Source organism: Salvelinus alpinus, chromosome 4, assembly GCF_045679555.1.
Source record: "Salvelinus alpinus chromosome 4, SLU_Salpinus.1, whole genome shotgun sequence".
NCBI lineage: Eukaryota > Metazoa > Chordata > Actinopteri > Salmoniformes > Salmonidae > Salvelinus > Salvelinus alpinus.
In genome coordinates this window covers 56,573,132-56,597,739 of record NC_092089.1, presented here as the reverse complement: position 1 = coordinate 56,597,739, position 24,608 = coordinate 56,573,132, and the positions used below count along the sequence as shown (strand labels likewise).

Here is a 24,608-nt window from a genome sequence, read left to right as displayed (position 1 = left end):
ATTTATCAACAATGGACTAGTTTGTCTTGATTCAAATCCTAGAAACTAGTCAGAACCAAGGAAGCTGAGACAAAGGGGGATTGCACACAAGTGTGCAGGATTTTATCCCAGCCCAGTACTAACATAATAACCTGATTCAGCTTATCGATTAGTTGAACCAAGTATTATAGTACTGGGCTGGAATAAAAATACATGCACACCCAGTACATTCACACAGCCAGGGATTGTAGAACAATTGTACATCTGAGAAAGACACTGCAAGTCCAATGGAACAAAACCAAACATCTTACGAAGATTTAATGTACATTTATTCTTACCACGTGGAACATATAGTATAAAGATTTCATACTGAATAAATGATATTCATTGAACCAAAAAAAGGGAAAAGGAGGAATTTACATGTTTTTAGCTACAGTCTGAAATACAAATATCCATATCGCTGGAGAAAAGAATTGTCAAATGTGTGTTTCTTCATCTAGAGTTTTTTTGTTGTACCAGGAGAGCAGATTTGATCCGAGTCTGCCGTACTAAGGAGCCGTGGAGTGAGAGGCCGGAGGGGAGAGGGTCTATCAGCAGGGACTGGATGACAGGAACCAAACTCATGGGTCACCTTCCATTCCTCATCAACAAAAAGTGTGGGAATAGTGACACAGACAGAGACAGAGAAAGGAAGTGTAATGTACAACATCATATATATACACCACAGCAAAGCTGCATCTTAAATTGAAAACCAGTCCTAAGAGGTGATTTATTTTACAAGGGTCAATTCATACAATCAAGGGCTAAAGAGAGGAGGTAAGGGTGTTGTAGTAGGTTCTCGGTACTTTGGGGAAAGCCTTTTAGCTTTTAACGTCAAAACTAAAATTACCTTTTAAAACTCTAGTAGAGCTGCATTGTCAACGTTTTTCTGTATGAAATTTGTTTACAGAATGCCTGACACTCAAGAGCAGTACGGTACAGAAAATGCCCTACAATCTACTGCACAGGCCTCCCAGTGAAGGTGTCTCAACAGCCAGCTGAGTTGTAGGCTGACTGGTAAGCATCCAATTAGACACTATACCATCAGATCAGGCTGTTCCTCAGCCTGCTTTACCTCCAAACATGGACCAGAGTCTGACTCACTCACTGTGCTCTCGAGGAGAGAGCAAGGGCACACATTATGCCCAAACTTACTGTAAACAAGACAGCAACTTTGGTTACAGTTTGTTTTTCAGCTATTTATTCATCTTTATTAAAAATACACCCCCCCCCCCAAACATGTGGAACACTCCTAAACCCGGGTTCCCGCTCTATGTCATCTAGTTGGCATTAATGTTACAAGTTGTGTCAGTTTGTGGAGTCTCTTGTTTGTAAATCCACCACTGCAGCTTTGTGACGTCCCTTCTCCTTGAGTGAGAACAGCGAGAGAAGGCTCAGAGAATGGAATCTGAAGGGTTTGCATAAATTAAAAACAGTCACTTGAACTTTCCCTGCCCCCTACACACATACAAGCCAGGTTGTAACCAGGGGGTGAGGGGGGGGGACAAAACCAAGAGGAGGTGGAGCCAAAGCTCCCTACAGCTGTCATGACTGGCCAATCAGAAAGAGTACATCGCAGATAACATGAGACACCACCGAGTTCATGAGAGGTGACACTGAGAGGTCAAGGAGGCGTGACTCGTAGAGTGTGAACTCTGAGTGGTTCTCCTCCACCTTGGCTAAGGCGTGCAGGGCCCGGGCCGCCCGCCGCATCATGTCATTACTGGTGGGCTCAAAGTGCATCCCCTGCAGGTGCAGCAGAGAGCTCTGGCTCTGCTGTAGCTGGGTGGCCGCCAGGCTGTCCTCCAAGAAGCCCAGGAGGTTACCCACGCTTCCCTTCTGCACGGCAATGGCGCGCGCTGCCATGCTGTCTCCCTGGGCCAGGTTGGCCAACAACACCACCGACATCTCCCTGCAGACGGCCACCTTTCTCTCCCCAACCAGCCGCACCAAGGTCCCATAGAGCTTCTCTAACCGACCCAACGGCGGCGTGGCCAAGACCAGGTCCACATTGTTGTCTTGGATGCTCAGCTTGCTGAGAGTCTCCAGGACCAGTCTCTGGGGTGACATTGCGCTGTGGGGCCCCAACGTGGGGAAGGGGTCTTGGGCCTCAGCCGAAGGGCACACGGCCCAGTGGAGGAGGCCGTCCAGCAGCGGAAGGCAGATGCTCTCGGGGTAGATGGAGAGGTCCAGCTGGCCAGAGATGTTGGCAAGAGTGACCAGGCAGTTCTCCCTCAACAGCGACAGGCAGTCCCACCACCATTCGTCCCTCTGGCCAAGGCAGTCATCAGACTCCTCCTCCTTCTCGTAGGTGAGCGGGGCCTGCTTCCTCTCAGGGTGGCGGTGGTGCAGCAGCACTAGGCGACCCAGCAGCAGCATGAGGCCAGGGTGTTTGGACATCTCCTGGTCGTTGCCAGGCACGAAGGAGAGGCTGCGCACGATGTTGGAGACGCAGACGCAGCGGCGGGCTAGAGCGTCCTGCCAGTTGGCCAGTGTAAGCAGTGGGCCCTCGTCCTTGCTGTGAGGCTCGTCCTCCACCACACGCTGGGGAACTTGTTGACGAGGAGGGCCACTCGGTTTGTTGTTCTCCTGCTGGCTCTGGGGCTCTTCCGTCTGTGACGTTTCCTCTGTCTCAGCGTCCGAGTGCTCGGACTTTCCCTCCTTACCGTCGGCTGAGGTGTCGGTTGTTGTTGAGGCCTTCTCTGTGGATGATGGCTGGGAGGGCCTCTGATCTCCCCCACCTTTCTGCTTGTCTTTCTCTGTGGGGGTAGCATTGTCCTTGTCCCCCACCATCTCTGTTCCTAGCCTTTTCCTTTTGGCTGTTGGGACGACCAGCACTTGTTCTCGTGGGACCAGAAATTCCTCCCTCCTCTCAAAGTGGGTCTGGATGTGTTCTGTGCTGTCTCCCCCGCCGGCGCTCCAGTGGAGCAGCCCACTGTCGAACTCCTGCACTTTTCCTCTCTGGCTTGCCCTGCCTGCTGGAAACGGGTCCTTCTTCCGTACCATCTTCAGGGGGAGCTTGTCGAACTTGCTTGCCTGTTTGGGTCTCTCCTGGGGGGTAGCAGGGCCCAGGGCAGGGGGGTCCGATGAAGAGCTGGGCTGCTCAAAGTTAGAGAAGCTCTTCTCCTCATCTTCAGTGTCCTTCTCTTTCAGAGTGTCCCGTTCTGAGCACGACTCCTGCTCATCCTCTTGCTTCACCGGAGCCTGTCCCTCGATTGTCGTCCCGGCCGGCTGTTTTGAACGCTGCACCACCACCTCTTCTTCTTCATCATCGTCGTCATCCTCCTCTCCCTCTATGTCCTCCACCCCTGATTCCTCATCTTCCGTGCAGCTCCAGTCTCTGTCCAGGGCGTCAGGGTCCAGTAGAGTCCTCTGGCCGGGGTCGCCCACCTCGTACTCACGCAGGATGCCGAAGATCTCGATGAGGCAGCGCCGGAAGTACTCCACCACCAGCTCCAGCAGGCCAGGCAGCTGAGAAGATCAAAAGTTTGTATTGTATGATATGTTGTGCATGACAGATAATATGCAAATAGGGTTTGGGAATAGGTGAAATTTTATAATTTGTGAAAGGATAAATGTAAAAACAAAAGAAGCACTAAATAAGAAAATATTACACTTCTGATTGTATGTAGTTTTTTTTGGAAAACCTATATCCCACATTGTGGCCAGTGTAATAATAATTTGGTGGGTGCTTATATGTCCTATTTCACACATGTACAAGTGTGTAAATTGTTAAGTGTTTTGCATATCCGACTCTCCCCAAGACACCGTCAGAAAGTGGGGTCACAGCTAGGGTCTGGCAAAATTAGGTTTAAGCACCTTGCTCAGGGATTCGAACTAGCGACCTTTTGGTTACTGGCCCAAATCTCTAACTGCTAGGCTACCTGTCTTGTTAGCTCACCAAATTGAGGTTGAAGGTGGAGATGCTGTTGTCGTCATACAGGAGGATGTTGATGGTGTCGAGGGCCCACGTGCTCTCAGCCAACAGTCCAGACTTGAGGGACATCATCACCCTCCAAGCCTCTGGGGTCCCTATGGAGATATACAAATACAGTATTTTAACTTATGCTGATAACCTTCACAGTACTGATAGACCACACAATACAAACACTTTCAGAGAGCTGAAGCAACCTATCATTGTAGTGTCCAAATGGGATCACTAAATAGTTAACACTGTATACTGCATGTATAATAATATTGTGGGTGGAGTTCTGGGTTGTGATAGCCATACCAATATCTTTCGTGGTGAGGCGTCGGCGTGGTTTTAGGACAGGGTGGGTGGCCTCCACTGAGCCTGGGGGAAAGGGCATGTCTCTACGGATCAGAGGGGACTGCACAGACTGGGGCACTATGTGAGAGGCAGGGACCGGGGGCCCTGCCTTTTGCATCTTGACGCCACTGTGCATGTAGGGAGATTTACTGGGCGACGTCCGGCTCTCCATGGGGCCACCGCGGGGCATGGGGGAGGGACTGGACACCTGTGGAATGTGGTTCTGCATGGCCTGAGCGGATTGGTAGTTGGACTGCAGGGTGCGGGTCATGGGCGGGCCCGTCCCTCCAGGGACGTAGGGGGGCTGCCGAGGGCCCATCTGACCTGGCCCCCATTGGGCCTCGTGGTTCATGCGCTGCTCCGATGACATGATTTCCTCCGAACCGCGGTTCATGCCGGGGTGTCCGGGGCCCTGGGCTGAGCCCCCTGGGGGGCCACCCTGCCGGTTGGGGTAATTGCCAGGATAGTTCATCTCCCCGCGGCCCTGCCACACGCCACCCTGGGGGCCGTCAGGGCTTGGCTGCATCATCTGAGGGGGCATGGAGGGCTGGGCGTTGGGCCCAGTGGTGGCCTGCATGCGCTCTCTGTTGAAGGGGAAGGGGAACTGGCCCTGGGAACCAGGCATGCGGCGGTCAGTGCCGGGGAAGGAGCCGCTGCTGTACTGTGGTTGGTACATCTCTGGCTGACCAGCAGGGGGTGCAGAGGCCGCCCCTGGCTGCTGCGGTTGTTGCTGCTGCAGCCCTGCACTGAAGGGCCCGCTGTACATCTCCCCCTCGTGTCGCTTCGCTGGTGGACAGCCCCCTTCCACGGGACGCTTGTAGTTCTGCACAGAGCAAAGACGTTTAGGTAGGCGGTGCCATTACATTGCATCAGATTAATGTTGATGACTATTACTTTCCCCCTATGGCTATTACTCATCTATACAGTAAGTACTACTTTTTGGGGTAATAACACATTGCTACTGGTTACCACTTTACAGTGACGTCACACTTCCAGTGCATACACAGTGAGTTGGAGCCATCACCTGTTGTTGCTGTGGGTACATTCCTGGCTGTTGATTGGGATAGGAACCACCAGGGGGAGTACCATGGCCAGGATATTGATTACCATAGGAATCATTCCTGTAAACAACCACAACACATCAGCAAGACATTCCACATAAGCCAAGTGCCTAATATTGAAACAGTATACTGCTAGTGTGCCAATAAACCCTCATTGTGAAAAACAACCCCATCTTTACAATATTGCAGGACTATAAATGCTGGGACAGTCAGTGCATGGTGTCTGTCTGCACCAGACATCGCCTGAGATAGAGGGGTGCTGAACTGACCGTGGCTGCTGCTGTGATGGGTAGCGGTTTGGCGAGTACATCCCTGTGTCGGCGTTAGCGGGCATCAGGTTTGGCTGCGGTGCACCAGATACCATGCTTCCCTCTGGGCCCATCCCCTGCTCTGGCCTGGTAAACACCACCATATAGGACAATGTTGGTTGACCACACTTAGTACAAATTATTTCCATTAAAAAAAGGAAATGAGCACACTGCTACACAGTCATGTGTAGAATGCGTCATGCGTCTATAGAATTATACTCAATATGGCCGCCAGTCCACCCATCGTAGACACATTGATTTGAATGTCCTTTCCAGTAATTATATTTCTACGGCTTATAAGCGTGTGTAGGGTCTTACCTCCTCTCGTAGCCTTGTCCGTAAGGGCCTGGTCCATACTGCTGTCTCTGAGCCATCGACATGTTCCCCATAGCACCTGGTGGAGGCCCACGGTTAAACTGTTGCTGCTCAGCCATCCCACTGTTAGGACCCTGACTGGCAGGCAAGAACTGCTCCCCAACTGGAAATAAATACACACTGTCAGCAAGGGACCCAGCTTCCCAGCACCATCAGTTTCTAGGGATCTTTCTTGTAACCTCTTCTACCCACCTTTCCGCATGGCACCAAAGGGGTCTTTGTTAGGCCCTGGACCCTCATAGGGCCCTGGACCCATGCGACCTGGCATCTCTGGGGTGCTCATGCCAGACTGGTAGCCAGAGTTAGAGGTCATGGAGTTCCTTCTGGGGAAAGTAGGGTCACTACCGTCAGCAAATGGGTCCTGCAGCGCCACATTGCTCCTAAAAGACAGGGGGACGTTTAGTGAGTAAATAGGGGTTCATCAAAGCGGATAGCAGAATTGGGGTGAATTCCATTTAAATTCAATAAGTAAATTAAACGTCCAATTGAAGAATTGAATCTCCTGAATGCAATTGATAACTCAAAGAGGATGAGATTGAAGCGCTGCGACTCACCTGGCCCCGGGTGGCATCTGGGTGGGGTGTGGGGTGGAGGCAGGTGTGGGGGGCTTGAGGTCGCTGCCCTCGGCCATGGAGCTGCTGGTGGACTGGGGGGTCTGAGGGCCCTGGAGAGAACCGGATCCAGCTACCGGGAAAAAAAAGAGGGACAATTCAATTAGAGTTGACTTTCATCGGGTGGTTCGAGCCCTTGGATGCTGATTGTCTGAAAGCCGTGGTATGTCAAACTATATACCACAGGTATGACAATAATTACTATTTACTGGTCTAATTACATTGGTAACCAGTTTATAATATCAATAAGGCACCTTGGGGGTTTGTGCTATATGGCCAATATACTAAGGCTATGCGTTGGGTCGTGGCTAAGAACAGCCCTTAACCGTGGTATATTGGCCATATACCACGCCTTATTGCTTAATTATACAGGTCATTCAATCGACATTTCTACCAATACTAGACTGTGGCGAAATTATCTTTATGAATGCAGCTGCCACTTCATTAAAGCCGTTAGATACATTTAACATAGTGCACTTAGTTGTTATTATGGAGTCAGGTTCAGTACACGTCACTGCATTCTTTACCAGATAGTAAGCTGGTCCTCTGAATTCAAGTAGGTCGATGTATTGCTTTATTTTGATTTCTAAAGTTCTCTTACAAAAATACCCTATCTCAAGGATGGCTAACTCTGGAAATCTCTTCAGTCTCCACAGAGTTAGGTAAATCTCTGTTTATTTTCTTTGCACCCCATGTATGGAACAATCTACAGTGTTCCCTACAACTGGATGTGCTGGTGCCTCTCAGGCAGTTCAAAATGTTGATTGGGAACCTCTTTCCTGATGAATGTGATTTTTGACAAAAATATATTTTTATATTGTATTTTGTAAATTATGCGTATGCAGGGCTCCATTGTGAAAGAGATCTCGGTCTCAATGGGACTCCCTGTTCAAATCAAATACATTAACTTCACAACAACAAAAAATTAAAACCTTTTTACAACGAAAATGAGCGTTTCATATTGGACAAGATCAGGTAGTCCCAACCAGTTTCAGTCCGTTTTCTATCGTTTGATGCCTAATAATTACGACCCAGCATAGTGTGGATAACCGTCTGCACTGACCTGGGGAGGGTGGCTGGACCTTCGCCTGGTTGGCCTTCTTGTTGTCAGTGATGATCTCAGGAGGGGGGTCCTCCCCACGTTCGATCTTGCACTCGAAGGCGTACAGACACTGGATGTACTGCTTCTTCAGGGAGCTGGCGGCGCTGCTTGACGTGCCAACGTTCAGGTTGGTGGACAGCTCACGCCACTTCTTGTTCTTGTTCACCTGGACATAGAGCATGAAGATAGGGACATTAAAACAGGGACCAGAGAGAAGGGGATGAACAAATAATAACCAAGAGATTGTGCATGGTGTGTTTATACGTGTTCTAAGGTGTGTTTGTGCATGTGTTATACTTATTTATTGAACCTACACTACCGTTCAAATGTTTGTGGTCACTTAGAAATGTCCTTGTCTTTTAAAGAAAAGCAAAGTTTTTGTCCATTAAAATAACATCAAATTGATCAGAAATACATTGTAGACATTGTAAATGTTGTAAATGACTATTGTAGCTGGAAACGGCAGATTCTTTATGGAGTATCTACATAGGCGTACAGAAGCCTATTATTAGCAACCATCACTCCTGTGTTCCAATGGCACGTTGTGTTAGCTAATCCAAGTATATCATTTTAAAAGGCTAATTGATCATTAGAAAACCCTTTTGTAATTATGTTAGCACAGCTGAAAACTGTTCTGATTAAAGAACTGGCCTTTAGACTAGTTGAGTATATGGAGCATCAGCATGTGTGGATTCAATTACAGGCTCAAAATGGCTAGAAACAAATAACTTTCTTCTGAAACTTGTCAGTTTATTCTTGTTCTGAAAAATGAAGGCTATTCCATGCGAGAAATTGCCAAGAAACTGAAGATCTCTTACAACGCTGTGTACTACTCCCTTCACACAACAGCGCAAACTGGCTCTAACCAGAATAGAAAGAGGAGTGGGAGGCCCTGGTGCACAACTGAGCAAGAGGACAAGTACATTAGTGTCTAGTGAGGCGGCTGTTTCTCAAACAAGTCCTCAATTGGCAGCTTCATTAAATAGTACCTGCAAAACACCAGTCTCAACGTCAACAGTGAAGAGGCGACTTCAGGATGCTGGCCTTCTAGGCAGAGTTCCTCTGTCCAGTGTCTGTTATTTTGCCTGTCTTAATCTTTTATTTTTATTGGCCAGTCTGAGATATGGCTTTTTCTTTGCATCCCGGAGTCGCATCTTCACTGACGTTGAGACTGGTGTTTTGCAGGTACTATTTAATGAAGCTGCCAGTTGAGGACTTGTAAAGCGTCTGTTTCTCAAACTAGACACTAATGTACTTTTCCTCTTGCTCAGTTATGCACCAGGGCCTCCCACTCCTCTTTCTATTCTGGTTAGAGGCAGTTTGCGCTGTTCTGTGAAGGGAGTAGTACACAACGTTGTAAGATATCTTCAGTTTCTTGGCAATTTCCCGCATGGAATAGCCTTCATTTCTCAGAACGAGAATAGGCTGACAAGTTTCAGAAGAAAGTTATTTGTTTCTAGCCATTTTGAGCCTGTAATCGAACCCACAAAATCTAATGCTCCAGATACTCAACTAGTCTAAAGAAGGCCAGTTTTATTGCTTCTTTAATCAGTACAACAGTTTTCAGCTGTACTAACATAATTGCAAAAGGGTTTTATAATGACCAATTAGCCTTTTAAAATTCTACACTTGGATTAGCTAACAACGTGCCATTGGAACACAGGAGTGATGGTTGCTGATAATGGGCCTCTGTACGCCTATGTAGATATTTGATTTTTAAAAAATCTGCTGTTTCCAGCTACAATAGTCATTAACAATGTCTACACTGTACTTCTGATCAATTTGATGTTATTTTAATACCCCAAAAATTGTATTTTCTTTCAAAAACAAGGACATTTCTAACGGTTGTGTATATTTATCCAGGAATTCCCATTGAGGTCAGAAGACCTCTTTTATAAAGGGAAACCTGGCCAAGAGGGCACCTCAATAGGGAAATAAATAGATCAAACACACTACAGTGTATGCATGCATAGTACAGCACAAACCTACACTGACCTGTGCGAAGCCTCCAATCTCCTTGACCGAGACGTAGAGTCTGAAGAGGTCTAGGGGCTTGCGGCCCACAGCAGGCAGGTTGGTCATGCCCATGGCTTTTTCCTCGATAAAGCCCAGGTAGCGGTCCACCCACATCTTCCTCTCGAGCTCGGGGCCCAGCTCGTACAGACGGGTGATCTTCTCGTTGGTTGTCGTGGAAGAGCTCGACTTCTGGAAGGCGGCAAGAGAGAGCCGTCATGAGGGAAAGGGTTGGGTTATAAACCCATTGGTCTTATTTCCCTTTAGTAGCTAGCTCATTGGCAACTGTAATAACCACGGAATAAAATCAAAAGTATGATGGTAACATGTGTGTTAACGGTTTACAAACAATATGGTTTATAACGTAGTTTCTTTTAACGTACACACAAGCCCTAAACAAAATTGTCCCAAGTGGACAGACAAAGACATTATCTTATCACCTTGGATTTAGTCGGTTCCGCTTTCGGTGTTCCGTCCACTTTGTTGTTCATCTTCTGGCCCTGGTTCATTTTCCCATCCATACCAAACTCTGGACTTGGGGCCAAACCTAGATACAAGGGTACATTGTGGGGTTGAGCACTGTTCAACAGCTTTTGAACAACAATTCTCGGGATCAGGACATATACCAAACAAGTGCTGAATGACCAGAGGCAGCTGACATTTTTTGTATTCTAATTTCAGAGCATTACAGACTAACAAAGATTCCCCCATAGAACTTATTCATACCGCGGCCATTGTTCATTGACCAACGTTATCTTCAAACAGGATAGGAAATGCTCTGGTGAAACCAATGCAAAAACTTTCCTCAAGTGTGACTTAGATTAACAACGACTGCACTAAAACAATATTTGTTTTGGAAAACTCATCCGTCTATGCTAGAACTTTCAGATGAGAAAAAGGTCTATTGTGAAAACACTGCAGACAAATTGCATCAGGCCTTACTTACTGGCCACCCCAAAGCAAACCTATGCCACTGACCACTGTCCCAACCAAAGTCATCCTGCCATATCAGAAATACCTGGGGCACCATGGAGCAACAGTATTGGACAACAGTACTCACCACTGGAGTTATTGGCCATGTTGGGCCCCATAGGGAAAGGCGAGCCGCCCTGCGGGTTCATCATGCCAGGCATGTTGTTCATGGGAGGGCCATAGGGGGCGCCAGGGCCCATCATGCCAGGGGGCATGTTGGGGTAGCCAGGCATCCTGAACGATGAGGGACAACCACACTTTTAGCATGTAGCATGATTTCAGAGTGAAACACATTCCTCTCCTGCTGAAAAAAATCAGTTATGCAACAATATCACTAAATAAGCAAGACTGTTATGAGTGCCATTGCAAGGGGGAATTCCTTGTTCTTGATACAAACATGTCTAGTGACTTTGTACAACTGTGAAGACTGTAAAGCCTAAAGAGAGAGAAAATATGCTGAATCTGCATCTGAACTTTCCAATGCTTTTAATGTGTTTGGATGTAATGTGAGTGTCAGGTATTCCTCGTAGTGACAGGGGCTGGAGAACATCTCGTCTGCCTCTGCCTGTCTACCTCTCAGTGAGTCTGTCTTCAACTCATCTGCTTTCTCCTGTTCTTTATTTCCTGCTGCTCTAATCACTCCTCCTCTCACTGCCTTTACAGGACCTTCAACGTACAGGAAAATCTACTAGTTAGGACCAGATATCACATACTCAACACATTAACAATGATTATAAAAATAACATATTGGGTGGAGGCACACACCTGTCTATATAACGTCCCACAGTTGACAGTGCATGTCAAAGCAAAAACCAAGCCACGAGGTCAAAGGAATTGTCCGTATAGCTCAGAGACAGGATTGTGTCGATGCACAGATCTGGTGAAGGGTACCAAAAAAAAGTCTGCAGCATTGAAGGTCTCCAAGAACACATTGGACTCCATCATTCTTAAATGAAAGAAGTTTGGAACCACAAAGACTATTCCTAAATCTTGCAGCCCGGCCAAACTGAAAAATCGAGGGAGAAGGGCCTTGGTCAGGGAGGTGACCAAGAACCCGATGGTTACTCTGATAGAGCTCCAGAGTTCCTCTGAAGATGGGAGAACCTTCCAGAAGGACAACCATCTCTGCAGAACTCCACCAATCAGGCCTTTATGGTACAGTGGCCAGACAGAAGACACTCCTCAGTAAAAGGCATGGCAGTCTGCTTGGAGTTTGCCAAAAGGCACCTAAATGACTCTCAGACCATGAGAAACAAGATTCCCTGGTCTGATGAAACAAAGATTGAACTTTTTGGCCTGAATGCCAAGCGTCACATCTGGAGGAAACCTGGTGGTGGTAGCATCATGCTATGGGGATGTTTTTCAGTGGCAGGGACTGGGAGGCTAGTCAGGATTGAGGGAAAGATGAACAGAGCAAAGTACAGATAGATCCTTGATGAAAACCTGCTCCAGAGGGCTCAGGACCTCAGACCGGGGGCGAAGGTTTATCTTCCAACAGGACAACAACTAAGCACACAGCCAAGACAACGCAGGAGTGGCTTCGGCACATGTCTCTGAATGTCCTGGAGTGGCTCAGCCAGAGCCCGGACTTGAACCCGATCGAACATCTCTGGCAAAACCTAAAACTAAAAACCAAAAGAGCTTGAGAGGATCTGCAGAGAATGGGAGAAACTCCCCAAATACAGGTATGCCAAGCTTGTAGCGTCATACCTAAGAACTCGAGGCTGTAATCGCTGCCGAAGGTGCTTCAACAAAGTACTGAGTAGAGGGTCTGAATACTTATGTAAATGTAATATTTCAGTTCTTATTTGTAATAAATAATCAAACATTTCTAAAAAAACGTTTTTGCTTTGTCATTATGGGGTATTGTGTGTAGCTTGATTAGGGGGGGAAAACTATTTAATCCATTTTAGAAAAACATGCTGTCCACACCGCCCGCGTCGCATGTGCGAGCGTTGCAAAATTAATATACATATACATGTTATTCAATCATTGCATCCAGACTGCGCGAGCATCTGCATAGCCAGACATTAAAACAGGACTTGGTTCTATTTGTGACGCACTGCAAGTCCTGCCTCTCCCATCTCCTCATTGGTTTATAGGAGCATATACCCACATGGGTGATTGAAAGATGAACTGAGGTCCACACTCCAGTCCAGTTGTCAATGGTAATGCACCTTAAAGTTGGTTGCCAACCACCATATAAAGTCCAAAGAAGAAGCCTGAAGGAGGAGAGATTACTAGAAAAAAACCTTGGTTTACCCTTTTATCTGTGGATTAATTGTCGGAGTACATTGTGCCTTGTGCATTTCAGGTAAAATAACAACCCAATGTTTATAGCCCAGGACTAATTTTTATCCTTTTCGACCTGTCCCCAAATGAATATTGTTGGTTCAGAGTTAGTTTTGATATTTCAACCTGCGTGTCCTGATCGCGTCTAGTGTGGGTGGACAAAATCAACATGCACGCGAGCGAGCTGTCTGGTCAGCATGTAAGGCTGTAACGTAACAAAATGTGGAAAAAGTCAAGGGCTCTGAATACTTTCCAAATGCACTGTACATGTGTAATATGGTTTAGTAAAGAGTACAGCGTACCTGCTGTGTATGGAGTTGGTAGCAGCGTGTTGCATGACTACAGCTGCAGCCTCCTGGGCCTTCCGGTTGAGGCCGGGGGGAGGGCACATCCCTGAGCCCACCTGAGGTGGCATGTTACCCATGTTGGGTGGCATGTTGGGCCCCATGTTGGGGCCATAGGGACGCACTCCCACCTGGCCCGGAGGCATTCTACCAGGGGGGATGCCTGCATACGGCAGCCCCCCTTGCCCAGACATGGGGTTGCCAGGGCCAGGGTTCATGGGGTTACCCATGCCTGGGTAGTTGGCATTGGGCATGTTGTTGTATCCAGGTTGCCGGGGATAACCTGTAGTAGAATGGACAAAAACAATGTGTGTAAAAAATGTATGTTAAAAATGTTTAATAAACACTGCTCGGGTGACATTGGGAAGACTAGTTATATGCGCAAAACAACAAACTAAATCTTTAATCAACTTGGGGTTCTATTGTGAAATGTGTACATGACTGCTAATTTCTGTTGAAGTTGTGCAAGGCACTATACTGAGCTGGCAGTGGATTTGTGCACACTGAGCTATGAGCCTGCCATCACAGTGGCAGCTCTACTGACAGGGGGGGCTTTGCTATGTCAGCTGACTGTTCTCCATGGCTAAAAATAGCTGCGCTAGGCTCAGAGAGGGAGGGATGAGCTGATAGGAGGGAATTCCTATGAGGCAAAAATACATATTCCATTGATTTGGCTGGAGGAACAAACAAGAAGCAATTTGACAGGATGGTGAGATAATAAAGTGGGACGCATTTATACATTGGCAGTCAGAGGATAACCAAAATGTTAAAGATCAAAATGATTAAAAGTCTATTTGGTATATCAACTGAGTTGTTATTTTTAAAGTGCACCAAATGTTGATATTTTGCCACCAGCCCCTTTCCTTTGTTGCACAGTGTAACCCACAGAACTCACCTTGTGGGCCATACTGCCCACCCTGAGGTCCGTAGCCCCCCATGGAGTTGTTCTGCTGCTGATAAGGTCCCATCCCAGGGTGCACCTGGCCTCCAGAGGACTGTCGGGGTGACAGGGGAGAGGCAGACTGTGGTGAGCCGTAGGGGGGCATCTGGGGGTTTCTCTGCATGAACCCTGGCAGGGTCAGAGAAGAGAGTGAAAGAGATGTTAATCCTCCAACAAAACACTGGAAATCTCTCATAAGACACATCAGAAGCCTTCGGTACAGAAATTTGCCAGTATTTACTTAGAACGTACATGGTAAAATGGCAATTACATGTAATATTATTTGAAGTACCAGAAAGTACCTATTGTTACCAGAAAGTACCTATTTTCTGGTAAGTACCAGGTACCATAAAAGAAAGTGCAGCCTAAGTTTCATTAAAACAGAACACTGTCAGTGATCCCTGCAGAGCGGGGTAGTACTGTGTGAGGGGATTCTCAGTTAGGGTGAACTCACCTCTGTCCTGGGCCATGGGAGACTGGCTCATGGCGGGGTGCAGACTCCCGTCAGACTGTACACTCGATGGTCTAGGCGGCATCTGGGTCCCTAAACAACAATATTTAAGGGACACTTAAGTTAATCCAACAAAATGACCATAGATTGAAACAGTGGAGCTACTGCAGCCAAGCACCTTTTAAAACCGTATCATTTTAAAAGATTATTGGCTGCAGTAGCTCCACTGTTTCAATCTATGGTCATTTTGTTGTCATCGTGTATATGTATAACAAATTGCATGTGTCCTAGTACATGTCAGAAAAACCCATGTATGTGTGCGCACTCGTGTATGTGTGTTCACCTGGCATTGTGGCGGGTGAGAGGGGTCCCGTGCGGGAGGTGGTGGCACTGGCAGGGGAGCCGGCGGGCGACGGCGAGGGCCCTCGGATGCCTGGCAGATGGGGAGAGGTGTGGGGCGAGAATGGCGACTGGGCCAGGTTGCTCTGCTCGCCCTGGCTGCTTGACACACCTGAAGTGCTCACGCCAGGACTCAGAGCGCCATCCGTACCAGTGCGAAGGTCATCGATGGAGCCTGAGAGATCCTGCAGACACACAAGACAGGAGAGAACGGGACCTACGGTGAGGAGACGCTGTATAAAAACGCCGGCCTGATGGAATCGACATGACAGCCATTAGCTGACTGTACAGTTAGCAGTGAGATGTCTTGATAACGACTCCATGCACTTCCTGTAGCTCTGTCTACTAGCACAACAGAAGCACATACAGGATGCAAGCACAATTTAATCTCCTCAGTCTTGGAAAGCATGGCAGCACACTTTCTACTAGGTTTGGAGACATGTGACACACAGTTATGGTTATTGATCTTGTCGAGGAAAAGAGATAGCATATTAGAGCAGGGGGTTGTCATGGTTACGGTGGATGTGTGCCGACTCAGCACGGAGCAACCCTGCCATGTAAATTTTATACAATCTGATACCGTCGCTTTCGCTCTCGTTTTTATCCAGGCCCGAGCTCTGCTCAAATTTACTAATATTCATCTCCCAGACTGCCACACAACATTTCTGCAAGTTCGCTATGCATGCCCAATGACATCTACAGACACACACACACTCAAATGCCATACAAAATAAACACGGGTAGCATTAATTAACCACAACACCACACACACCGGTTTGACTATGTTAAGACTAAAATGGGTCACATGGAATCACGCAAACATGTTTCAATGCATTATGATTTCAGAACAATGTAATAATTTTATTTATAGACGTATAGTATACCTTTGCACAGGTTGGGTGAGGACTCACGGGTAGGCTGGACGGCCGGCCTTGTACGCTGACGTCCTCCGAGCCACTTTTGGGCTGGTTGGAGGGAGGGGCGCTAGACTGGGAACTGAACGAGTCCTGGGATATCTCCTGGGGGAGAGAACGAGACAATCAGTATTGAAGAGCATTCACATATATGTGTACATGAGAATACACAGTGACAATACCAATGCCTTCCATCTGCTGAGCAAGTATGGCAACCGGTACTGCACGTTCAATGACGATATCAAAGGTACCTCAATCAAAAAAACATCAATTGCGCGCGCGTGCACGCACACACACACACCAAATTCAGTTGTACCTGCTGTGGTGGAGGAGGGAAGCGTTGGTAAGGTGACTGCTGTGACTGTTGTTGTTGTTGCTGTGGAGGATTCTGGGAGTACGATGCAGGCTGGACCTGTGGATGCTGGCTGTGACCTGGTGGTTGCTGAGGGGGTTGAGTGGGTGTCTGGGGTTGCTGCTGCTGTGTGGAGAGCTGCTGTGGGCCCTGCGTGGGTGGATAGCTAAGCTGGGGCTGCGACCCTGCTGGGACCTGGGAGCTGGCCTGCTGTGGTGGCTGGCTGGGAGGCCCCTGTTGCTGGGGGTAAGGAGGCTGACTAGACTGGGTCTGAGCCTGGGCCGGGCCCTGGGAGTAGGGAGGCTGAGACTGCGGGGTCCCTTGGGATGGACCTGGCTGCGGGCCCTGGGACTGGGGGGGCATATGGGGCTGCGGATAGGGCGGCCCACCCTGGGCATGTGAGGATGACGTCTGGGAAGGGTGGGACTGCTGAGGGTAGGGTGTCTGACCACCCTGCTGTCCCGGAGGTGCCTGGGGGTAAGGCCCTTGCTGCTGGCCTGGGTGTGAAGCCTGGCCCTGTTGGCTGTAGTAGGGCCCTTGGCCCTGAGGCCCATAGCCTCCTGGTCCCTGCTGTCCATAAGATTGCATCTACACACAAATACATACCAAAGTTAGAAATCAAGCAAATGGGTAAGCATATGACAAGCAAGCCATATAGTAGTGTGTGAAGAGAAGGATGGCTGATTTCGGAGTGAGAGAACGTAAGAATAAGTCAGCTTGATGACACCACTGACCTGCTGCCCGTAATGCATGCTTCCCATAGCCCCAGGGGTGCGGCCCTGAATGGCCACCGGGTATCTCTGGGAGCTAAGTGGACCGTAGCCTTGGCCCGGGTATGCATGACCCTGCTGGGCTCCTGGGGGAGGCCCCTGCCCAGGCTGTTGTGAGTATGGACTGCCCCCCTCGTACGGCTGGCCTCTCATTTTAGCCATCGTATCCATTGCACCTGGGGGCTGTGGAGCAGAAGATCAAATACATGAACAACACTTCATAACATGAACACTATAAAAAATTATGAGAGGTACGGGTGACAGGATGTACCATAGCTCACAAAATACTTGGATACGGGCAGATGACTACACTATAGTTTATAAGCACTTTAATTATCTAGCAGGGGTCTCTCATGCAAGCCAACTCAGACATTTCAAGCTTCCCAACACAACAAGACATTTACATTTAAGTCATTTAGCTGACGCTCTTATCCAGAGCGACTTACAAATTGGAAAGTTCATACATATTCATCCTGGTCCCCCCGTGGGGAATGAACCCACAACCCTGGCGTTGCAAGCGCCATGCTCTACCAACTGAGCCACACGGGACCCTACAAGAGCTATAGGGACGCATTTTCCCATCCTGATAGGCAAAAAAATAAAAAATATGACAGAAGGCAAGTCCATAGAACACATGAAAGCATTACAAGAGCAAAGGGAACGAGGGGAGTTTTATTTATAAAAATTTTCCCACGGTCATTAACCTTTTTTGTGCAATAGTTATGGAGCTATATATATATATATATATATATATATATAGCTCCATAACTATTGGGAAGGGTATATTATATATATATATATATATATATATATATAGCTCCATAACTATTGGGAAGGGTATATATATATATATATATATATAGTTGAAGTCGGAAGTTTACATGCACTTAGGTTGGAGTCATTAAAACTTGTTTGTCAATCACTCCAATTTCGTGTTAACAAACTATAGTTTTGGCAAGTCGGTTAGGACATCTACTTTGTGCATGACACAAGTCATTTTTCCAACAATTGTTTACAGACAGATTATTTCACTTATAACTCACTGTATCAGAATTCCAGCAGGTCAGAAATGTACATACACTAAGTTTACTGCGCCTTTAAACATCGTGGAAAATTCCAGAAAATTATGTCATGGCTTTAGAAGCTTCTGATAGGCTAATTGACATAATTTGAGTCAATTGGACGTGTACCTTTGGATGTATTTCAAGGCCTACCTTCAAACTCAGTGCCTCTTTGCTTGACATCATGGGAAAATCAAAAGAAATCAGCCAAGACCTCAGAAAAAAAATTGTAGACCTCCAAAAGTCTGGGTAATTCTGGTTCATCATTGGGAGCAATTTCCAAACGCCTGAAGGTACCACGTTCATCTGTACAAACAATAGTACGCAAGTATAAACACTATGGGACCACGCAGCCGTCATACCGCTCAGGAAGGAGACACGTTCTGTCTCCAAGAGATGAACATACTTGTGCGAAAAGTGCAAATCAATCCCAGAACAACAGCAAAGGACCTTGTGAAGATGCTGGAGGAAACCGGTACAAAAGTATCTATATCCACAGTAAAACGAGTCATATATCGACATAACCTGAAAGGCCACTCAGCAAGGAAGAAGCCACTGCTCCAAAACCGTCATAAAAAAGCCAGACTACGGTATGCAACTGCACATGGGGACAAAGATTGTACTTTTTGGAGAAATGTCCTCTGGTCTGATGAAACAAAAATGGAACAGTTTGGCCCTAATGACCATCGTTATGTTTGGAGGGAAAAGGGGGGAGGCTTGCAAGCCGAAGAACACCATCTCAACCATGAAGCACAGGGGTGGCAGCATCATGTTGTGGGGGTGCTTTGCTGCAGGAGGGACTGGTGCACTTCACAAAATAGATGGCATCATGAGGAAAGAAAATGATGTGGATATATTGAAGCAACATCTCAAGACATCAGTCAGGAAGTTAAAGCTTGGTTGCAAATGGGTCTTCCAAATGGACAATGACCCCAAGCATACTTCCAAAGTTGTGGCAAAATGGCTTAAGGACAACAAAGTCAAGGTATTGGAGTGGCCATCACAAAGCCCTGACCTCAATCCTATAGAAAATGTGTGGGCAGAACTGAAAAAGCATGTGCGAGCAAGTAGGCCTACAAACCTGACTCAGTTACACCAGCTCTGTCAGGAGGAATGGGCCAAAATTCACCCAACTTATTGTGGGAAGCATGTGGAAGCCTACCCGAAACATTTGACCCAAGTTAAACAATTTAAAGGCAATGCTATCAAATACTAATTGAGTGTATGCAAACTTCTGACCCACTGGAAATGTGATGAAAGAAATAAAAGGTGAAATAAATAATTCTCTCTACTATTATTCTGACATTTCACATTCCTAAAATAAAGTGGTGATCCTAACTGACCTAAGACAGAATTTTTACTAGGATTAAATGTCAGGAATTGTGAAAAACTGAGTTTAAATGTATTTGGCTAAGGTGTATGTAAACCTCCGACTTCAACTGTCTGTATGTATGTGTATGTATATATCGCTCATCTCAAATGGAGGGCAGTCTGCCCAATCTTAAATAAACACATCCCAGCTGTGCTTCTGTTTGGTTCAGGGGGGGGCAATTCTGGCTCTGAATGAATGACATAAATGGAGGGAAAAGTAGCCTACTCACTGTTCTCTGTTATGATGCGAACACAACTATGAGTCAGGTATCGTCTCAATGGAGAAAGTTTTCTTAAATCTCTAGGCCTCCATCTCCTCAACATTTTAATTTCACTCTATGTAAATCGCTACCCTTAGGCCTATCAGTTTAACTTGCTCAACTCAAAACAACCTAAACAAGGGTCGTCAAAAGATTCCATGTCGATAACAACATTAATAACAACAAATGGACAAGCTAATGAAAACATAAGCATTCATTTACCACAGTCGATTCTTATGGGCTTGGATTCTTTATCTGTACCATTGTCAATGCACACTGCTCTGAGACTTGAGACAGCTCTGGCACGTCACTGCTAAACAAAGGCCTTTAGAAATGGAGGGCAAAAAGCGTTTCTTGACATTTCCCAGCTTCCAGATAATTAATTGAAATAAATAAAAGCAGCACATGGCTAATATGCATAAGACAGAGTGGAGACTCCCTAGGCGGGGGAGAGGCGGCTGGACGGTCTCTGTGATTGGCCAAGGGGGTTAGAAGGAATTCTTAGTCACACACAGAGACAGAGTGGCACATGAGATACAGCAGCTACTCATGCCACACACACGGCTCATGTTCACCTCGCTATGCAGTGTCAACACAGGAATACATCTGTATGTCATTGATAGATGAACCAAACAAATGGGACATAGTGGATGATGTCTCCCTAACATGTTGTCTCCCTAACATGTTAACATTGGCATGCATTTCCAACCTAACAAAGATCCTATTGATGAACAAAACATTGTCAGGTAGAAGTTTGTTAGGGAGAAGTAAAGGTGAGTGAGTATTACAGCTTTAATATGCTAGTGAGTTATGGCATGTAACCAAAGACAGCCGGGCATCCATCAGATAGGCCACACTGTAGTCTCGAAGCATGTATATATATATAATTTCCTGACAGTTGGTTAGTTCTGGGCGATGTAGATAAAACTGCTCTGACGACCTCAGCTTTCCATGATATTTAAAGTGGTCACGCCCAAATATGATTGCTCCAAATATTGTTCTCAGGTACTGCAGCAAGTTCTTGTTGTAGCCTACATAAGGGTTTCCCAAACTTGGTCCTAGGGCCCCCCCCCCCCCCGGGTGCACGTTTTGGTTTTTGCCCTAGCACTACACAGCTGATTCAAATAACCAACTCACCATCAAGCTTATTATTTTAAATCCGCTGTGTAGTACAAGAGCAAAAACCAAAACATGCACCCAGGGATGCCCCAGGACCTCAACTCGGTCAAATTCAGTTGCTTCCAAATGTGAAAAACCCTGTCAAAATGGTCTGCGCAACCTGACCTTGTCAAATAATGTTAATTTAGCAATGTCTTTATTTCACTCATATCACACCCACAGTCTTTGATCCTTCAAATTGTTATTGTGTTAAATGTTTACATTTTTGTGATGGATTGCTCATCTGGCATCTAGAGTACACATCTCAACCACTAAGAAAAATTCCTTCGTTTCAGATTTGTAGCTCATAAATGCATGGTGCAGATACAAAAACTTTTTAAAAGGACTGTAATAATACATTATTAACTTGAGTGATTTACCTTGCCATTTTACTTTGATCCAAAATGAGAGGAGATAGTGGATGCTTAACAATGAGGGTCAATTTACTATAGCCATTTTCATCTGCCTTTCTTTATAGGATGGTGCAAATACGGTTACTAACTGATACGTGTAGGCTACAAAGTTCCGTAAACTCTTCTATTTGCCATGTTGGTCGTGGTTGCGGTTTTGTTTATGAATCTAGAAATTCAACAGGTATGGGTTAGACTATAGAATGTAAAAAACATTTTTTTTTTTAAGTGGCACACAATATCAAACTGGATTGACAAAAGTTAAATGTGATTAACTTGATCAATGGGCCAAACTCTGACCATCTCTCCTTATTATAGAATGCATGCGGAATAGTGCAAACAGGCATGTCATACGTGTGGGAAACAGATGATTGCAAAGTAGTAATTTAGAGAAATTGTCAAAAATGTGTTAAGTATGAGCTCTCATGGATTTGTGCAGTGTGGAGGAGTGCACTTATCAGGATTTTTTTTGTTTGCTTTACAGCATATGCAATTATAAATGGCCAAGAGCACAGGATGAGGAGCCAATCAGATCTCAGCTAGCATGTCAAACCAAGACCAACTGTCTACTGGGTTTGACAGCAGGATTTTTACCTCCACAATTCAAATCCCAGAGCAAAGCAACCTGCACTCAGTCACTCAAATCACTAGGCCAATGTTTACAAGCAGAATGCAGTGGTGGAAGCAGTTCCTGACAACAGAGGCACCAAATGACACTCATAAATAAATAGGCCAGTGTGTGTTGATTAAAATGTAACATTTTACATAATTTAGTTATTAGTACAGTCCACTTAAAATCAGTTTCAAACACACGTGTACACTTGTGTCTAGGCAACATCAGTGTTCTGGGCTTGCAAATGTTGTGCATTGACTTCACAATTTCCATAATGATCAAAACAGACTTGTGGACATAAAAATGTATAGTCTATTCATAAACATTAAACCGTATTCCAAAACGACTGACGTTAGCAGTGCAAACGATAAGAAATAACCTATTAAGGAATAACTGTTTAATTACGTTATATACCGTCCTGCCGAGAAACAAGTCTGAGTAATGAATATAGGCCTTTAGAGCTTTTTCACCTCTTTCAAGATTCGGGCCTCCATTCTCTGAACGTTCGAAGTTCAATCTCATAAGGAGGATTGCCGAAGAAGAGACGCTTGAAAGTGATAGAATTCATACAAACTAAATAAATACTGTTTAATGAGGTGGTGTTGGAAAAACGAGAGGCAGCCATTTTAGAGTGTCTTTGCAAGCGAACTGGCTCGCAACAATGGCTGGCCTGCTACGTTGTGAACTACATACATAAGATTACACCAAATGTACAGTAATAAAGATTCGGTGGAACATGGGCCTTTACCTGGCTTCTACCTAGGGGTTGCCCTGTACTTCCAGGGCTCATAGGCGGCGGATGATGGGTCCTTTGTTGCCAACCCGGATTCCCCCCTCCATACTGACCGCTACTGCCCGTGTCTGTTGATCCCTTACTAGCTCCTTCCTGATTACTATATTCACTAGATGGGTAATTTGGATATACCCGCGTGGTGCTTGGAGAGGTTAGGAGCTGGTTGAGGGTTGGGGTAGACGTTGGCTGTGGATTCCCCATATTATATCTCTGATTGTTGTAAGATGCAGCCATTGCTGTGGGTCCTCCTGCTGGTTGCTGCTTAACGTTAGCTGGCTGTCCCCCAGCAGCCGGAGCCTGGGTATTACGCGAGGGGTTCATGCCGTATCCTTGGCCAGAATAGGGAGTTCTGTTCGGGAATGGATTGTAATTGTTAAACTGGTGGTTAGAAAAGCCATGGTCGTGCGAATTGGGTTGATATGGGTCCATCATATTGCTCGACTGCACGGCTGGACCTGCAGCAGCTGCCATGCCAGGGCTTTGTTGTCCGCCATGTTGATGAAAAGGGGCCCGGCCGTAGTGTTGACTGTATCCATAAGAAGGTGGAGGAAAACCGGACCCATGGTGGTGTACCATCCCGGGATGGTTATTCCCCTCGGATCCGATGGAATCATTCTGATTATTAATAGTCCTGGACGGGTTCCCGTTCCCGTTCTTCATCTCTGGTTCCCCTCCTCCCCCTGCATTTCCAACATCGGCCCCGTCCTGCAGATCCCCCCGGCCCGGAGATCCGCGCTCTAATCCCGACTGCTTGTTTTCCTGCTGCTTTTCCCCCAGTATAGAATCCTCATTTGGGTCTCGATCCGGCTTCTTTAGTTCGGAAGGCGGGCTTGTGTTGAGAGTGGCGGCGCTGGCGACCTGAGCGGCCATAATACCCCCCTCTCTCGGCGAGTCAGTCACAATCAAACGCTAGCATTGAATATAAATAATTGTTTATAACCATTTATCCTTGTCCCGACTCATTCCCACCCCTTTCACCGGACCGAATCCGGTTGTCTCCTGATTCCGATGTGAAAATAATTGTACACGTAATAATACACCTCAAGGATGCATAAACAGACATATATTCTGGGGGTTCTATTACTGGGCGAGAGTAGACGCAAGGAACGGAGCGAACCAGCACGAGGCTCCGCGAGATACAGCCATTTTACTGAGCCGTACAGACAAAAGTAAAGTACGGATTGGAGCTCAGTGGGAACACGGAGTGGATTCGTTCAGTTTTACATTGCATACGGGCACAAGAATGGTTGCATTTGTAAAGTGATGTTTGGGTTTTAAATGTTACTATTCTCAAAACATGCATCATTTCTTTGTTCCGTTCTATCGACAGTTTTTGAACAATTCAACATGCGACAGGCCAAGCAGGCACCTGATGATTGAGTGATTATGTTTTAATAATTTGGAAGTCTGAATAATAATTACTATTAAATACATTGTTTCATTATGATGTATCCACGTTCAATGAATATCGTTTGGTTGAAAGACTCCTGCTCTGGGCAAAGACTGAGGGGGTAGCATTTCACCAGTGTCGATGTGTCATCGTGTGCGAACTGCGGAGCGCATACTATGGGATGAGGTCGCAAGAATGAATGAGGAAGTGAAAACAATTAATAAGATAGTCACACATATCAGCTACAATCTGGTCATTTTAGCATGTTCTAAATATCAAAATTCAGTTGGGCCTAAAATTAATATTAGCTCAGAATTGTAGAGGGAAAACCTTGCCTGAACGAGACTAATGCACCCTCTC

At 46.4% G+C, this 24,608-nt stretch overlaps 1 protein-coding gene across 2 annotated transcripts; it reads right to left on the bottom strand.

The window, feature by feature from the left end:
• Window positions 1–291: 291 nt before the first annotated feature.
• LOC139574006 (AT-rich interactive domain-containing protein 1A-like) lies at window positions 292–24,586 on the bottom strand. 2 transcript variants are annotated; one of them, XM_071398081.1, is made up of 20 exons: window positions 22,814–24,586; window positions 17,157–17,375; window positions 16,387–17,010; window positions 16,041–16,175; window positions 15,101–15,341; window positions 14,761–14,850; window positions 14,262–14,435; window positions 13,325–13,649; window positions 10,819–10,964; window positions 10,199–10,305; window positions 9,735–9,950; window positions 7,707–7,911; window positions 6,587–6,716; window positions 6,225–6,412; window positions 5,976–6,135; window positions 5,619–5,744; window positions 5,313–5,409; window positions 4,250–5,111; window positions 3,920–4,050; window positions 292–3,489 (listed from the first exon to the last, which is right to left on the bottom strand). In XM_071398081.1, exons 1-20 carry the CDS (start codon window positions 23,726–23,728, stop codon window positions 1,564–1,566), a joined length of 7,017 nt encoding a protein of 2,338 aa, XP_071254182.1. In that variant the 5' UTR covers window positions 23,729–24,586; the 3' UTR covers window positions 292–1,563. The 2 variants fall into 2 exon arrangements, with proteins under 2 accessions (XP_071254182.1, XP_071254183.1); XM_071398082.1 differs by having other exon boundaries at window positions 9,741–9,950; window positions 22,814–24,584.
• Window positions 24,587–24,608: the final 22 nt, after the last annotated feature.

Coding starts and splice junctions, on each gene's coding strand:
- LOC139574006 (XM_071398081.1), bottom strand. CDS start 23,728: ATGGCCGCTCAGGTCGCCAGCGCCGCCACTCTCAACACAAGCCCGCCT. Junction 10,965..13,324: donor ACCAACTCCATACACAGCAG/GTACGCTGTACT, acceptor CTCATCGTTCAG/GATGCCTGGCTACCCCAACA. Junction 6,717..7,706: donor GGTCCAGCCACCCTCCCCAG/GTCAGTGCAGAC, acceptor TTTTCCCGGTAG/CTGGATCCGGTTCTCTCCAG.